Source organism: Amblyomma mixtum, chromosome 9 (assembly GCF_055824585.1).
Source record: "Amblyomma mixtum isolate Tamu chromosome 9, ASM5582458v1, whole genome shotgun sequence".
Classification (NCBI taxonomy): Eukaryota; Metazoa; Arthropoda; class Arachnida; order Ixodida; family Ixodidae; genus Amblyomma; species Amblyomma mixtum.
The window spans coordinates 103,071,543-103,089,477 of NC_143020.1; the positions used below are offsets into that span (position 1 = coordinate 103,071,543).

The following is a 17,935-nucleotide window of genomic DNA, read 5'->3' on the forward strand; positions in this document are numbered from 1 at the left end:
TTTTTTTTTTGTCTTCTTTGGAGAGAATCTAGGTCACTTTGCACATGTTTGACCACCACACTTTAGATATAGAGAATCGTATGATTATCTAATTGCTCTCTTTCAGTTATGTATGCTGCTTACGATTATTCAGCTTTATTTTTTGTTTTACATTTACGAGGCATCTCCAATTTGTTAGATCTACAAAGGTTTATTCAGACAATGGTACATTTCTCGTCACGAGCTATTCCACCCTTTTAGGTTGCTAGAAAAACGTATCTGCTTACGCGGTCAACCGCACGACGGAATATTGCAGCATGCAGTTTCCGTAAACTAGGAGTGTGAACATAACTCTGCATTTCAGTTAAGACTTGCCATTTTTTTTTCAATATAGCTATTCTCACGAGTCAGCTTTAGTGATCAGCTTTCTTATGAGGCTTCAAATATGTCGAATTAAATTTCCCGCGTTTGGAGTGTTCATGTGCTGTCAAATTCTGCTCTGTAACCATCCGCTGGCTAAGGACGTCCAGAATCTGAGCCTTCCAGTGAAGCTCACCCTTGTTCCTTAAATAACTTTTATTCGCGCTGGCTTTCAGGGCTCGTTTTTTAGTCGCAGGTACTGCTGGACCTTATTGGCTTCACTAATCCAGGTTACACTTAAGATGGAAATGACATATTCAGCCTTCCAGTAGATCTGGGTTTTAGGGATAGTGGAAGCAAAACTGACACACCTGCTATAGAGACGACCAAGAGAAGACAGGAGTATTTCTCCAGCAGCACAGCTAGTTGGCCCAATATCCTACAGAGAACCAGTATAAAACCATCTATTTATAATACTGGGTTGATTACCTCTGCTACTTGGGTTGGCGGAGCGAAAGCAGGATTGAGAAATTTCACCCAACGTCACAGAAATCGAAGTAGTATACCTTGCAACATAAAAAAATAGCCTTCAATGGCGGTTAATGCAAAATAATCAGAAGAGGATTGAAAGTTTAAGAAAGGAGGTGGCCATTGGTATGCTGAATAAATAAATAAATCTGTGTTGATTGGGCGGTATAATAAATTTCGAAAAGTGCCCAGTGATGTGTTTAGAATTAAAAAAGTGTTCGTGTATTGCAGCAGTGCCCACAGCCTATGGGCTGTTGCCACCTGAGGAGGTGCGTATTTGATTTCTCTCTCGCGTTGGATTCCACACGGGCAAAAACACGTTCAGCTTTGAGACGCTGAAGTCACGGCACACTTACTCAAATAACCACCAGTCGGCCTTGCTCAGTGCATTATGGTGTTTGCAGCACAATATGCGATATAGATGTAGCCAGGGTACGTTCCTGTGCGTAACCCAGCGTGTCGCACGGCACATCTTCTGCCCGGCCACGTAAGCAGCCGCTTGTGAATGAGCTCGTTGGCTGTGTTTCATCGTCACTGGGCTTGCCGTTTTCTAAGTCGCATGTCCTCCACATCAAAAAAAAAAAAAATCTAGGCGACGATTTGATTTGGCCGAACCGAGTTAAACGTACCGAAAGCTGCGGTACGAAGCTGCCGGTTATATGCAACTCTCGGTGGTGACGTCACACCCACACTCCATTACGCCATAATTACGTGTAATCACGCGAAGGTCACGTGACTTCTTCCACACCTTCACACCAAGTGTATGGTCAAGGGTGACAGGCCGAGCGCCATAACCACTGAACCTCGCGGCGGTTGATCCCGGCCGCAGCGGTCGAATTTCGATGGAGGCGAAATTCTAGAGGCCCGTGTGCTGCGGGATGTCAGTGCCCGTTCAAGAACCCCAGGTGGTTGAAATTTCCGGAGCCCTTCACTACGGCGACCCTCATAGCCTGAGTCACCTTGGGATGTTAACCCCCCCCCCCCCCCCCCAAAAAAAAAACAACAAAACAAACAAAAAGGGTCAAAGGCCAAGGCTCAAGGTCAAAGCGCAAGGCATAAGCGCATACCAACACCAGCCATAGCTCAGCCAAGGTTGTTAGTGCAGCACCTTAGTGTAGCTTTCGCAACAAAACGAACGTATGCCATATAATTGCAGTCTGAGCTCTCCTTTCATAGCTGAAGCGATGTGTTCATCTAAGTTTTTGCAAGTAGGTGTCACGGCGGCCACAGTCTTGAAGTCTTTCTGCGGTCTCATGGACTCGCCAAATCTATTTGTTCTTGGCTCATACGGGGGTCAGTGTTGCATTGATGCCTTGATGAGTGCGACCATGGACTGTATAAGTTCTTGTGCGTATTATTGTGCTGTAATAGCCCCTATTAACAGCAATAGGTCGGCTTGAGCGTAATATTTCTTTATCATGTCTATGCTGCTCTCCTCTCTATTATTCAGAAAAGTTACTGTAGCGTACCGTTATTGAAAGTTGAGCGCAACTGGAAAAGCTGTGTATCAATTTCCCTGAATATCTGGCACTTGGGGCTCTATGGTAGGTCTGGAAAAAAGCCAAATCAAGAAAATATTCCCTAAAAAATAAATTCGCCAGCGTCGCATGTCATTTTCAGTTCTTGGGCTCCGATTATTTTTCTAAATCAACGGAGCTGCAACGCTTGAAGCGGACTCTATTCAAAGTGTCCCAGTCTGCTTGGACAACAGACCAACGTCAACCGCGATGTTTACTTTTTCACGATTCAGCAGGTCAATGACACCAGACTTTCTTTTAACCTGCAGACAGGATGGGTCAGCTATGCTCCAACCCCGAGTTTGTATCGCCTAGTTCATGTTTGTTAACTAGGAAGACATCGTCATTACACACAATGTCAAAAGCGAAAATAAAACGGTGCTCAGCACCACTTTCCGGTGAAAAGTCAGGCGAAACTTTCCGTTTTCGTTCTTGAAACTTTCAAGACGAACACACCCTTGCGCCAAGCTGTAGGACAAGAGAAAGGGGTCTCAGGCGCGCGCCGCTCCGCGTCCGAGCCGGGAGACCGTCGGGTGTGACATGAACAGCCGGATTACGACGCCATTGGACAGATGGCGCCACATACCCGGGCGGTGCCAAACAGCACGGAAAATTGTACCGGCCGCGTTCTCCAAACCGCCATTTCAAGCGTGGTCGTAAGTGTTGTTCCGCAAGAGATTTCGGCGCAGGTACCGTGCGGAAGCGGTGAGTTTTCCATTCTTTCTTTCACGGTTTTCGTGTGGTCACTGCACCAGATTCTACGACCAGCAGCCGCTGGTTACACCATGGGACATGTAAAGCGCGAATAACGGCGCTCTGTACAAAGAACCGAGAAGAGCGAGCTGCGCTGTTCATTCAGTTTGACGTCTTTTCTCACGTGCGCTGTGCTCAAGTGATTGTCTTCACCGCAGAGGTGTTTTATGGTCTGACCGCTTGAAACCGTCATGTTAATCAGAGGACGGATTGCGCGGCTGCAGCTCGCGGACACATGTTAGTCGCGGACTCATGTTAATTGCGGACTCGTGTTAGTCGATGTTGTCGAAGCTACAGTGAACTAGAAGTATGTTGCTGAAGGCGTAGTGCATGAATACTAGTGCAGGCGCTCTGAGCAACGAATTAATGCAGCTAAGAAATCCTTATGTGATGTCTACATGCGAGAGCATTCCCTGTTTCTGCCACAACGTTGTCAACGCTAGGACCAATGAACCCATTGAACGCCGGCGGTCTAAATTAGTGGCATTTGAGTAAATCAAATGGCGCAGTAATTGTTTCATTTCTCGGTGGACACCTGAACAGCACTGCTTGTTCCAGTGCCGCTTTTCTGCCGGAATGCCTGCCTGCCACGAGTTTCTGATAACGGCAGGTTTTCGCACAATGAGCCAAGTAATGCTCTCTCATTAGTATACGTCAAAACAGCACAGGAAAACAGTAGCTCTGTGCGGCGCAGCGTTGTAGTATAGTGCTTATTGCGTAACTATGTAGGATACAAGCATTGACAAAAAAAAAGAACAGTAGTTTGTATTAACACGTTTTGGCGGGCTAGTTGGTTAAGCATCTTGAATAAACAGCGCGAACGAAGACGAGCACAAAAGACAAGAAAACAAAAGACAGCGCTGTGTCGTCCGTTTTCTTGTCTTTTGTGCTCGTCTTCGTTCGCGCTGTTTATTCAAGAAGTAGTTTGTACAGTGAATCAAACAAGCCAGATGTATCAAAATTATTCTGCTTTTTATTTCTTCTAATGATTAGCTTCTTGTTTATAGGCAAGGAGAAGATATGTTCTGATTTTTGTTTTGGAGGAATTCTGCTCGGTGGTCTCGAATGTGGGTATAGTCTCACTGCCTGGGACTTGAATTGTATCCGACTATAATGCTTATGCAGTCCTCGCTTGCTGGTTTTAATATCGCCTTTTTCTTGTATTATGAAAGCAGAGTCTGGCAACTGCGAAATGAAACTGGCACGGATATCCGCCTACGTTTAGAGAGAGATAGAAAAAGGAGAAGAACGGAGTCAGGGATGTTAACCACAAAGGTGTTCCTGTTGGCTACCGTGCACTGGGAAAGTGCTTTGCTTCCGCCTTGCGGCGTCAATTTTCGAAACTGATTTTCAATGAGACAGCAGCGCAGTTCCTTTATCGTCGAGTACCCGGAATCGTAGTGGTCTGATGCTTACGCATTCGCTACGACTTAAGACACTAGACGATAACGAAAATGTGAGGTTGTGCTGTCGTACTTTAGATTACGTTAGATTGGACCGCCTAATTGGCGTAGAATGTTCGGAGTGCTATCAAACGATTCAGCGCGTTACGGAGCATAATATTACTAGTCGAATCAAAGCGTATCATAGGGATTCGCACCGACGACTTTTGGTTCTCTAAGCCATGACTTCTTGAAACTTCAAATGTCCATAATTGACGTAGGACATCCGAAGCGTTGTCAAACGATTTGCCTTCTTGCGCTGTATACGTTGGCATAAAAAAATGCATATTCGGACATAACGAAAATTGTGTACCGGATATAGCGATTATGGCTAATGACTCAATATTCATTCGATATTGCTAACGCCCGATACCCATAAGCTGCCTCAGCGTATTGCTCTCTTTATTGCTGATTAAGCGCCCGTCCCGCCAAGAAAAATGTATTCGTTTATTTTGGTCGAAACGAACCCGACAAACTTCAAATCATGCTGCACTGTACACTAGCGCAGCCGGCAGCGTCTTGACCCGCTGCCAAGTTCACCGGAGTAGGGGTTGGGCCTCATTGCCAGCGATCCCATCAAAAGTAAACACGCCGCGAAGCGCCTCGCGCCGTAGCATCTTGGTGCCCTCAAAATCAATGTACTGTGGACTGGGCCGACAGAGGCGCAAAAGTGAGGAACGAGCGAGATGTAATGCTCTAAAAGAGACGATTAATCGTTACTGTACCTATACGTCAAGACAATTTCGTTCTAAGCAGTGCTCACGAAACCTTCTAAAATTAGGAAATAAGAACAGAACCAAAAAAAATTACAACAGCGTGCGTTAATTTTTTCCCCCTTGTTTTTGTGTCCCCTGACCGCCCTTCTTTTCTCGTTTTTCCTTTCTCTTCTGACCAGCGTTTCTTTTTTTTTACCCCTTTCAATAATCTGCTCCCAGCAGCTTCTATCTATTTTCTCTGCCTACTTCTTCCCTTCTTTCTCTCATCGCCCGCTCCCCTCCGTTCGTTATCTCATATTTATCTCCTGGCCGCTTGGACCAGTGACCTCGGACGGGCTTCATCCACGTGACGGCCCACGGTGTGCTCCGTATAGCCCCTCATGCTGTGAATGGTTCATATTCACACTTTTACATGTTCTCTATGCATGTCTATGAAGCTGTCTGCTTACGTATGTATATCTTGACACCAGATTTCTGCGTCTTCTCAGCCATGGAACGAATTGAACGTTTCGGAGACCCACACGCCCTCCTGGAAGTGGAGGACCACGTCGTCCTGAAGCTGGAGACGCCGTGGCCACGGGACGCTCCTCTTCCTCGAGGATGTTCCTTGGGGGACGACAGCGGCTCCCTGCTGGTGACCAACCGCCACTCCCTGGTTGCTGCAAGGAGAATTCTGCGCCGCACGAAGATATCGGGGGCTCTCTTCGCCGGATGCATCGCCTTCAACAGCTCGGAGTTTTTCGAGACCGTCGCGAGAGACATCCTCAGAGATGCTGAGGAGGTGTGCATTGTCCATAACAAGGACAAGGTCTGGAAGCTAGTTAGCATGTTCCCGAACGCCGAGGTTCTCGCCCTACCTCACGACTTTGTCACGCACGCCGTGGAGTTTGACGAGCCTTGCAGGGACCATCGGGCACCCCTGGTCGAGTCCTCGCAGTTGAGACAACTGGTGGGAAGCGTCGAGGGTGCGCACGACGATTATCTCATTCTGTCTCTGGAAACAGTTCGAGCAATCCTGCTGACTTGTCCGCTGGTATGTCCCATTGTTGCTGCTGTGTGCATGAGCTTGACTCCGATCGAAATTCATTAATTGTGGTGGTACTCGGCAAAGTAACATCGATAATGGATAGCTGAAGGGGAGATGAGCATGCCGAGTCCAGTCGCAATTAAAACAGATGGCTTAAAATGTGGATATTAGGCATAGCATGTCTTGCTGTATCTAGAACAAATGGGCTAAACATAGGGATATTCAGCATTGCATGACTTGCGTTGTAAAATCTCAAGTTTCTGCACAATTTCGTCCCTCAGAGGCCCGCGTACTGTGCGATGTCAGTGCACGTTAAAGAACCCCAGGTGGTCTAAATTTCCAGTGCCCTTCACTACGGCGTCCCTCATAGCGTGACTTCCTTTGGGACCTTAAACCCCCGATAAAACAGACAAACAAGTGCTGCCGATAGCGGGCAAATGTTCTGAACACTGCAGTATCTCTACGACTCGCACTTCACAACGGTATGAGAAAAATTGCTGTATTTTCACGTCTTGTGTAGCAGCTTCGCGCGGATGTTCTTGGGTGGGTATGCCAAGAATTCCGGCGCAGTGAGATTGTGAAACTTTCAACAGACTGTACCCACCAAGAAGTATGAACCAACTAGCTCAGTTTTCTACTCTTCTAACTTTCAACAGACCCAACCTTAAGTATAGTGTCTCCTTATGCAGCCTCTATCGAAATGCGCTTGGTCCTCCCGTGTATCGAGCCAGACCTCGAGCAAAGAACATGTAATCCACTGTATCTACGGAGGACGGTATCTGTGTCGGGTACACGAGACGCACGCAGCCACTGGCGTAGACAGATATGCCATCCGCAAAAGCTTTGGGAACACTGCGGCGACTCGCATTGGAGCAATACGAAAGCAAAACGTCCACGTACTATATCGACGTCCGTGGCTGTTCTGACGTTCGTGTGTTATATCGAGGTCCATGACTGTTGTGACGTATAAGTGTGTTTATCGCGTTTAATTAATTACAACTCATGAACCAATTTTTCCCCACAGCAACATTTTATCACACACTATATGTCACAATTACACATTCGACGCAACGACGCCACTCTAGAGAGATAGAGAGAGAAAACTTTATCTACACAGGAATTCGGGGCACGCCCCAGGGTCCCCGCACGATCCCACTGCACTCAAGTGTTTATGTTCCCAAGGTCCATAACACTGGCAGCCCTGCCGGTTGCGATGGGCTGCACGGCCGGGTCCTCCGAGCGCAGCAGGGTCTCCCAGTCCTCCCAGGTATTGAGCTTCTCTAGGTCGCGCGGGGGAGGGTCCGCGGGGCAGAGGGAAATGATGTGGAGGGAAGAGGCGAAGGGTTCCGGGCATAGAGTGCATGCCGGAGTGGGGAAGGAGGGATGATAGTAGGCTAGGTTAAGGGGTGAACGGAGAGTGTGTGTCCGTAGTCTGCGCCAGAGAGTTGCGTGTTTGTTATCTAGGCAGGGGTGGGGCGGGGGCTAGAGCTGGCGTGAGGCTCTGTAGGCTTGCGTCAGCTCGCTGAATGAGTGCACGCGCTCCTTCGTGAATCCCCGATCCGAGTCCACCTGAGCCCGGTTTAAAGAACCTCGGGCTAAAAGGTTGGCGGCCTCGTTTCTGGGATTCCCGGAGTGCGCGGGCACCCATATCAGCTCCACTTGGCGGGGAGGGGGTGCATTGGGCGAGTCCAGTATGCCAAAAGCAGGGACATGGACACGGCCTCGAGCAAAATTTAGGATCGCAGTTTTAGAATCACTTAAAATGTACCGGGCTTCCGTGCGGGTGATAGCAAGTGCAATGGCGGCTTCCTCTGCAGCTTCTGGGGAGGTGTCTGGAGGGAGAGGTAGTGTGAGGACGGCGGAAAAAGAGGAGTCCATCACAGCTGCTGTCGCTTCATCGCCCGTGCAGGCAGCGTCCACCCATACGGCGTCCGGCTCGGGGCCGTACGCTCGATGGAGTGCCTACGCACGGGCTCTGCGGCGCTGCTCATGGTGGGACGGGTGCATATTCCTCGGGAGCGGCCTGATGATGAGGTCTCGGTGAAGGGGTCGTGGGATGGCGAGGAGGGTTGGGTCGTTGGCCGGTATTTTGCAAGGTATTTTGATTCCGCGGGTGTCCGGGATATACCGATCTGTGGGGGTTTGTGTGAGCCTGATGTATTGGGCCTGTCGGTGGGCCTGCACCAGTTCCCCGATCGTATTGTGGAGGCCCAGGCCTAGTAATCTGTCTGTGGGTGTGTTGAGGGGAAGGTGAAGTGCTACCTTGAATGCCTTGCGAATCAAAGCATCCAAAGCGTCTGTGTCATGTTGTACGGGACGTCATAGAGGCATGAAGGAGCGCGACCTATGTCGCCACTCTAGATTATCTCTGTGAAATTTTCACTGAAGCAAATCTAAGTTGCCTGAATTTCTGTGATGTGTCATTCCGGCTAATGTATGGGGTAATGCACATGTTTCAGTTCGTCATACAATTTACAATGCCTCTGTGATGGTTTTCTTAATAGCAGGCACCTTGTAGCAGTCTCTCCGTTATTATTTCACGGGTACGTTAAAGAACCCCAGGCGGTCGAAAGTATTCCGGAGCTCTCCACTACGGCACCCCTTTCTTCCCTTCTTGTCTCGTATCTCCTTTGTCGCTTCCCTTGCGGAGCGGTTATGTGTCCCCCGAAACGTGAGACAGACACTGCGCCATTTCCTTTTCTCAGAAACCGATTTTCGGTTTGGTTTCGTTTATGGAGTTTAACGTCCCAAAGCAACTCAGGCTATAAGAGACGCCATAGTGAAGGGGTCCGGAAATTTCGACTAACCGGGATTCCTTAACAAACACTGACATCGCATAGGCCACGGGCATCTAGAATTTCGCCTCCATCGAAATTCGACCACCGCGGCCGGGATCGAACCCGCGTCTTTCGACACAGTAGTCGAGCACCATAACCACTGAGCCACCGCGGCGACTCCCAATTATCAATTTCTAGCTTCCGACACAAACTGAAAATTTGTAGCCGTCGCGATGGCTCAGTGGTTATGGTGCTCGGCTACTGACCCAAAAGACGCGGGTTCGATCCCTTTTCAATTTGTAACTTGAGACAGGGGTTTAGACTGATGACATGTACACATTCAGTTGCATGCTTTAAGGCTCTTTTGAGGTGTCCATCGAGATGTCGAGATTTGAGCGCTTCTGCGCCCTTTCCTTTCCTGAAGACATGCTTTCGAATTCTTCCACGTAAGCAGACTTAAGTGCCCTCAGAATTGTCTTCTGTTCTCATTCGCATAACTCTCCCCACTCTTCGTCCCTAACCTACATCTGCCCAGTTGTGCCGCATTGACTCCGTCCACATCCTGGAGGCTTCCGTGAAGCAGGGATGCCCAGCCGCGCCTGCCGTGCGGTCGGAAATGAGTGGTTTCACCCATTTCTCTCTGATCGCTGCGCCGGTCTCTTACCGCTCTGGGCAAGAAGGCATGGCGACCGTGGAAGACATCTTTCGTGCAGCCAGGACCTACAGGCACGTGGAACACTTGCTGGTACGTGCATCCCATCTTCCCGCATTAGTGTACAGCCTTTAACCCCGATTTTAAAGGCGCACCCCCCCTCCCCCCTTTGCAGGTGGTCATCACATCCCGGGAAGCACTGGCTGCCGTCTCATCTTTCCGAAACCTTCGCAGTCTGTCGCTGCAGGTGGGACCTCCACTCCACAACACTGAGGTCAATTCGACGCTTCAGCAGGTCTTGAAGACATGGCCTCAGCTGGAGAAACTATCCTTGATGTTCTTCAGTGGCCTGCGGCTCCCTGCCATAGCAAGGCTTTGTCCACATCTCAAGAGCCTATTCCTAGTGGATTGCGAAGGACCCATGGACGAAGTCGCGTTGGGACTCGATGCTTTCCCCAGCCTCGAAGTCGTCAAGTTAGGCATGGGACTGTCAGGGCTGTGTTTCGAGTCACTGTTGGTGTCCACCAGCGGTAGGCTGCGCCAGTTGCACCTGCTCAGTGAAGGGGGTGCCTCATATTTCCTGAAGCTCTGCATGCTTCACCGTGGGCGCATCTCGTTTCCGCGTCTACAAGAACTGACTCTGAGTACGGATCTGACGGTGCGCAAGTTGGGACTGGAGCCCGAAGACTTGCACCACGTGATGAGGGCCTTGCCCGCGCTCCGCCGCCTGGTGACGGACAGCTATGAAGTGAGGCTCTTCTTCGAGAACTACAGCGTTCCGCGCGACCGTGTCTCTCTATCGTGGTGTATGTGCGTTCATTGCGCGGCACATGACAAGCTCTACTACCACCGCAGAGCCGTGGAGAACCTATTTTCTTCAGTGCTTCGTAGCACGAACACTGAAGGCAGGGTTTCCTAAAGCAGTATCTATTGTCTGTTTTTCCTCTTTGTAATGATGCGCAAGAGACTCGCGCTATTCGCCTGCGAATTGTACGTATATAATAAAACTTTAGCGAAGCACTCACGACACTGTGCGTGCATCAATTCAAAAACATTCATGCAGTTATGGCGCGCGGGTGTGACGTCACCACTCCTACCGAAAGTCGGCAGTCAGTTTCGGTACAGTGAACTAGAATCATCGGTGGCTTGTTCCGGATTCTGTTGTATTATGGATTGGATTGTGGATATTTCTAGACTTTGGATGTGGATTGGCCAGTATTTCGGTAGTTTTGGACTCTTTTGGCCAGTTAGCGAGTGTATCGATTTTTATGCGGCTAGTGTTGTATTGGCTATGGATCTGTCTTATGGGACGAACGCCACTGAGCTATGAGCCAAGAAATGCTTTCGCAGTAATATATCATTGAATTTCTTCTCTCACTCGGCCTTCGTCAAGAGCTGCAGTGACAATTGAAAAAGCAACATTATAGCACTTCACCGCGGCTCATACGACCTATTCTTTGATATCACATCTTTCTCTTTTTCCTACCGGGAGCGTCACGAGACAATAAATTCAATCAAAAATTATTTGATAGTCGTAAGCGAATGCTACTGGGGCAATGCAAACATACTAATATCTTAAACTTCATTATAAGCTATAGAGACGCAACCAGAATTTAGTGTATGTACCGCTTTAAGGTTTCATAGATGTCTAGTCGGCGTTGAAAATCGGCTTCTGCACTTGTGGAAAAGGCGTGTTCAAATTCAAACTCATTTCTGAAAGAGGAAAGAAAGGCAAGAAAGAAACAACTTTTTTTCTTATTAGAAAGGGAATGGGGGCAGTCACTGTATCGAAGTGGATTTCATTTTTCGACTGTCTAAAAACAGGACGAAATGCATGAGAAACAGGTGCAAGTATACTTTATTTCTTATGGGACACGCTTATGTCATGCTGACCATTCTCACAGCACAAACCATAGCAAGTGCAGCTCGAAGGAAGGAGCTGCCTTTAGACGGTGAGTCCCAGTATGAAAAGGGGCTTGTTTTAAACCTCATTGCTGATGCAGTGCTTGACATTTTATGTTTTCTGCTCCAATAGCCACAGATGGTTGAGTGGATCAGAAGGAGAACGTTTTAGTTTCGAAGCGAAAGCTTCACTTTCAAGGTTTCATGATTGCTTGGTTTCAGTCTAGGATTATATTTTTGCTTTGAAAACCACTACAGCGTGCATCGGAGAACGATTGGAGAGCAGTCGGCATCGTCGGTGCCAGGTAACAGGCGCGTTTATAGTCTGACGTGCTCGGCGCGCTGGCAAGCGTCGCTCGCGGTCAGTCGCGCTATGGCGGTTTCGCTACGCCACACGAAATGCGAACCTCTCGATACTTCGGCGCTGCGCGCCGTCGGCGGCTCTCTTCGGAGCATGCGCATAACGATCGCTGTCGCGCGGGCCGTCTGCATTCCGTTCGCGCCTTTTTCTTCGCTGCCTCATCTGTTTTGCCGTATTCACGGCAACGTGGGAGGTGCACCATATGCCCTGCAGCCGTATACTTAATGCGCCCTTACCACGACATACAACTGAATGACAGAGAAAGGGTGTTTAACTATTGGTTGTCAAGGGCACGCCATTGCGTTGAACTGGCAATGGCAGCCGCTCAGCTTCAGAAGCCTGGGAATTCGAGACGCCATTGCAGAGTAGTTCATGTCCCCAAAGGGTTCCTTGCCATGGCAACTGAGGGTAGTCAGGCAATGCTAATGCACAACATGAAGGTGTTGCCTCTCCGTCTGTAAACAGCGTTCATTTCCATGCCAAGCAAGCAGAAGTCTTACGTCAGCTCAAAATGTGACTTTATTTCGCAACTTTATGATCACTCAGCTCAGGATTATACATGGATTGCACTAGTGACGTATCACACGTGTGTTGCAGCGGTTCTTGTAACATTTGTGTTTCCGCCACAGCTACTGGCATTCCCAAACTACAAATGGAAACGAGGAAAAAAAATTCGATCAGACATTACGGTGCATGCAGCAAGTGGTATACTTCGACCAGGAAACGTATACAAATGAACCCGAAAGCAGCAGTCGTAAACAGCTTGCCTGTGGAGAGCACGCTGCTCTGCCGTATCTGTTCCCACGCGTTCTCGTTGCGCTGTTGGTCCCTGCAATCGGGTCGCTTGGTGTCACACACACACGGGAGTGTCGTTTTACGGCTTCGATAAACCTCTGAGTCACGCTGTCCGACGCAAGTTCAACGTCTGAGCTGCCGGCGCCACTCATGTTGGTCGTGCAGGCGTCTGCCATTTTTCTCTGTGCGATGCATTGTGGGTCGGCGCAGTGGGCGGCGCTGGCGCGCAAATGGAGCAGGATCGAAATCTGCGCCGGGTTCGTCGGGGCGCGGTGGCAGCGGCCGGTTAAGGCCGATTCACACGACGGACCGTTCGCCCGCGGCCCGCGCACTACGTGTGCATACGTCAGCACTTTGAGAGGCGCGCTGTCGGCCGCCATCCATGCATGCATCCAGCGCGCCTCTCAAAGTGCTGACGTATGCACACGTAGTGCGCGGGCCGCGGGCGAACGGTCCGTCGTGTGAATCGGCATTTTACAAACGGCGCTGCAGTGCGTCGGACTATAGGAGGAGTTGTTTTCGTCAACGTAACGCAGCGTGTGCGTGCGCGCGTTACGTCGGACTACATGTTAATACTTCTAAAACAAAACTGATCTGTTTTCATAACCCATTAAAACAAGTTGAATTAACTGACCTTGTTTATTTGCATCCTTCCTCTTGTCTTAATTGCAACTGTGTACCAGTTGAATATGCGCATTCGGTCAAATATCTTGGCCTGACCTTCGACAGTGATCTCTCTTGGAAATCGCACCTTTCTTTTGTTTGCCAAAGGCTTCGTGCTGTATCGTGTGTCCTGTATAACATTAGATATTTTATGCCTTTTTCTGTCCGTAAATGTGTTGTACATGCTCTAGCCTATAGTGTACTTAGGTACGGAATTACTGTTTATGGTCACTGCACGGTTCGCTGGCAACATAGGGTGAATTCGCTTTTGCGTTCGCTTCTAAAGAATATTGCATACGACCTGTCCATTGGTAATGACATTGATATTTTTAGAAGACTAAAGCTTCCAAGTTTTAACTCTTTATTAACAGAAACTATTGTGCTAAAACACTTCTGGTACAGTCAGTTCACCGTTCCATATGTCCCTGCTCGGGATTTAAGACCAAAATACCGCTACTGCATTCCTCGCTCCTCAACCCGGTACGGTAAGCGCACACGTCATTACTATGTACCTGCCTGTTTCAATAGCTTGCCTCCTACTGTACTCCGCATGAAAACTAAATACACCCTGAAAAAAACTTTGCGGTATGTCTCCGTGTTGCTTCCTGCCCCGTAGTTATTTCAGCTATTTACTGTATTAATTTCAAATTACTGTAATCTTTCTTGATGTTGTAATAGTTATATATTTGTTTCATTCTGTTTGGTGACCATTTTCTTTTTTTGCAAAGTTCATTGCAACGTCTCTATTTTCCTTTGTTTTGCCAATGTTAGCTGTCTGCCAGGCGCTGCCACTCAAGCCCTTTGAGGCTTTGGTAGGCCTGATTTATGTTGTCTGGCAATTGACGTGAATAAAAGTTCTATCTATCTATCTATCTATCTACATTCCCGCCTGTCGTGATTTTCAAACATTCATGCTGCGAGGCCAGGCCACATAGATGTCACATAGATGTTCCAGGCTGGACCTAACAACACACGTTTAATACGTGAACTCAGGGCTGAAGTAGCACGAGACGGCTGAAAATTCTGCAGCGCGACACACCCGGCACAAAAATTGGCTGCGGTTTAGCTCTGGTTAAACCTGGAGTGACGCGGGATTTCCGCCGAGCTGCGTACTTACACAGCCGAGACACCTCTCCCCCTCTCCACTCCCCCCCCCCCCCCCCCCCAACTAAACACAGCGCATGCGCACAGCTGTTGCAGTTCGGTTTTGCCGGCGAGCCGCTTCGCCGGCAGCAGCAGCTGCTCCCCACCACGTGCGACACCGGCTCAAGAGGTGCCACGCTGAAAGCTCGAAGAGCTGGCGTCGTGTAGCTCTCGCTACAAAACAATAGACACTTTTAGTTGGCCGTACGTAACGGACTTACGTACGCAACGCACACTACGTTGCGTACGGTACGAATGGCGCGTCCATCACACTTTTAGTTAGCCGTACGTTAGCGTCCTTCCGAGTGGACGTACCAAGCGCATCCTAAAATTCTCCGCTGTGCTTCTCCGCGCCATCTGGCGCAAGAAATAAGAACTGATGCTTGAAAAGTTTTTGACATCAGCCAAGCCAAGCCTCTCGCCAATCCTCCTCCAGCCATTCTCGCTGTTTTGTTTGCTTCAGGTTGTGATTCTCGTGTGCTCCGCGACTACCACAGCAGCTATCGAAATGCCGAGAAGCATTTAATTACTGGTAACGAAGCTGGCTGCATCGCGAGTCTTTTTTTTTGTTCCAAGAAAAACTATGCAAGCAGAAGAAAATGAAATAATTGACTAAAAGCCAGAGAAGTGCTCCGCCAGGTGTCGTTGCTACGAGGTAAACACAGTTAAGCCTACAGCTTGAAAATCGCCAAATTATTTGAAAAACAGGGGCTAGTTATCGCTTATACTTCTGCGTGTGGGCGAGAGTGTGCAAAATAAAAGCTAACCGCTACCATTTGAGCGAGCTATCCCGCCGGAGAATGCAGCGGCGACATGTTTTTATTTCGAAGCGGGCGAGCTAGGCGCCGCCATCTTGTCAACGCAACCCGTAACGTGCCCGTAGCGTACGCACGCAACGACACGATGCGTGCGTACGTACGCAAGCGGTCCAGCGGTACGGAACGTTCTGCGCATGCGCACTCGCGACCCGCAACGTTCCTGCGTACGTAACGCCGTTCCGTACGGCCAACTAAAAGTGTCTAATATACGTAGGCTGCTGCGCACGTACGCGGCTTTAGCCAAATATCAGCCTAGCTTGTTAGCCAAGGAGATTGGGTAGGAAGGCTATAGAGTAACACTAAGCGAGATGGACTCGCACTACCATTTTATCAACTGTAGCACGTGGCGCCTTCTACCGGATGGCACGGACTTTGCACCAACCAGCCGCTATCTCCTCTTGCTTGCCGACTGCGGCAGATGCCACAACAATCCGCCAGCTGCCAATGAAACTGGTCAGGTTTCGGAAACATGCATGCAAGCCTTCGCTACACGCTTTCATTAGAATGCGTTCAGAAGCTTGTGCATGTGCATGGTGCTGCGCGTAGTGCCGCATCCAGCGACAGTGATTTCGAGTCCAGTATGGACTAACTTAAAGGTCAGTTTTCATGTTCCGTTGCGCCCAGCAACGGAACAAGAAGTTAGTTTCACAAATATGTGACTTATATGTGCGTACTTGCTTGAACTTCGGAGCATTATTATTCCGTTTTCGTGATGTTTTGCAGTAGTTACAATTTTTCAAGGAAAAAAAGCCCTGAAAATAAACGTTTTTTTTTCAAGCCATTCAAAGTTTCCTGATATCTTACATATCTAATTGTGATGCGCACGTTTATAAAATTCATTAACTAATATAACGAGGAAATAAACCGGATATAGCGAAGGTGCCTGTAAATAGCAATAGTTGTGCAAAATCCCTGATGTAGATGGCGCTGCTTGGGTCATAGAAGTGGTTTTCCAAAAACATTCGCTGATGTTTGGATTTGGCCTTCTTCACGTTTGCTGAGCACATCGATGTAAACATTTGAAGCTCCCGTAGCTAACGCTCTCAATGCGAACACTGAGGCAGTGTTAGCGGAGAATTTTTTCAACCTTGACGCTAATAGCAGTCGTCCAGCGCAGCTTAGCTGAAACTTCCACAAACGTCCCGTGCTCCAATCTACAGCGTTACAAAACATCTTTAGTGAAACGTCGCTGTCCATGACGGGCGAGCTTCCATGGCGAGCGAGCGTCTACACGTAACAAGCGATGCACACCTCTCGGTGGACAGCAATTCATGCTCAGGACAGGCGATAACGCAATTATTGAAAAAAAAAATAAGCGTAATCCACCTCAGAATGGGAGTGTGCATTTCCAGAGTCGCCAAGAAAATCAAGCTCACCCAGAATTAACGCATAGTTCCATTACGGCCGTAATTCACGGGCTAAGAGATATTTCCATCTACATTGCAGCACACACACATGCAAAAAACAGCAGACAGCTCGCGCGGAGCGGATTGCCATCATGGGTTTCTCATCGACTAAGTAAGAACCAAAAAACATTAGTGATCACTGCGGCATTGGCATTGGAGGAATGCGTAGGCGTGACGTCACATTTTATGACGTCACACCAAGACAACGACATAACACTTCCACACTTTTCACGCCAACTGAGACTCGTGACCAGAAGTCGAGACCTTCAAACCGGAAGTCGATCATCACTTATCCGTACCTGACCGATAGCCCAATAGTCATAATAAAGTTCCATCAATATGCCATCTGAGTTTTTAAACTTCGCGCCACGCTTCGTTTTCAAAATTGGTTCCACGCGTTGACTCCGCCCGCAGTTCCGGTCACGAGGTGCCACACTTCTAGCGTTTTGAAATTTGGCGCCACTTTAACTGCGGTCCCGCCCCCTTTTTGGGCATATTTGACTCTAATTACTTAATTAACCCAGCTCAACCCCTTGATTTCCCGTATGAGATTTTTGATGCTCTATCTGATGGTACCATTCTTTTGGCATGAACCCATTCGTGCGGACAAGCACGTGATGACACGAAACCGCCCATTTTTTCGACAATTTTAGCTTTAATTAATGGACTAATTAACCCAACTGAACCCGCCAATCGCATAAACCAATTCGTTTGGAGGCAATCGTGCGGAGAATCTCGTGATGACTGCATTTTCCACGCGTTATTAACAGTGCGGCGCAGACATAAGCGGTATATGATAAGTCTAGAGTCCGATGGTTCCCGCTGCTTACAACGTCGCTCACAAACTAGGATAGGAAGTTCGTCTGTGCGCAGATATTCTGCTCTACACACACCGCTCTCCTTCTAGAGGTTTAGGAGACCAAATAAATAAAACACCATCGCGTAGACTTACCACGAGGGGACGATTAAGCTGGATTTCGTTTGGAAACGTAATCCGCGGGAGATCGCGCCGACAACACCAGCCATAACATACATCACACATCCGGGCACATAGTTGCCACCACACAATGATTTTCTGCTGTCATCGGCGTAAAGC

At 48.7% G+C, this 17,935-nt stretch overlaps 2 protein-coding genes across 4 annotated transcripts in view; one reads left to right on the top strand and one right to left on the bottom strand.

Annotated features, from left to right (window-relative positions):
• LOC149330425 (4-vinylphenol methyltransferase 1-like) overlaps positions 1 to 17,935 on the bottom strand; it is a 63,793-nt gene that overhangs the window by 18,375 nt on the left and 27,483 nt on the right. The window contains exon 1 of one of the 2 annotated variants that reach the window (XM_089559851.1): positions 17,792 to 17,860. The exons of the other annotated variant lie outside the window; for it this stretch is intronic. The gene's annotated coding sequence lies outside the window, so the exon portion shown is untranslated. Of the gene's footprint in view, positions 1 to 17,791; positions 17,861 to 17,935 lie in introns of those variants that run through there. 2 annotated transcript variants of the gene reach the window in all.
• Positions 3,044 to 11,403, top strand: LOC149330427 (uncharacterized). 2 transcript variants are annotated; one of them, XM_089559849.1, is made up of 4 exons: positions 3,044 to 3,089; positions 5,784 to 6,328; positions 9,635 to 9,844; positions 9,927 to 11,403. In XM_089559849.1, the coding sequence occupies exons 2-4, from the start codon at positions 5,786 to 5,788 to the stop codon at positions 10,668 to 10,670; spliced, it is 1,497 nt and encodes a 498-aa protein (XP_089415975.1). In that variant the 5' UTR covers positions 3,044 to 3,089; positions 5,784 to 5,785; the 3' UTR covers positions 10,671 to 11,403. The 2 variants fall into 2 exon arrangements, with proteins under 2 accessions (XP_089415975.1, XP_089415974.1); XM_089559848.1 differs by lacking the exon at positions 3,044 to 3,089 and having other exon boundaries at positions 5,639 to 6,328.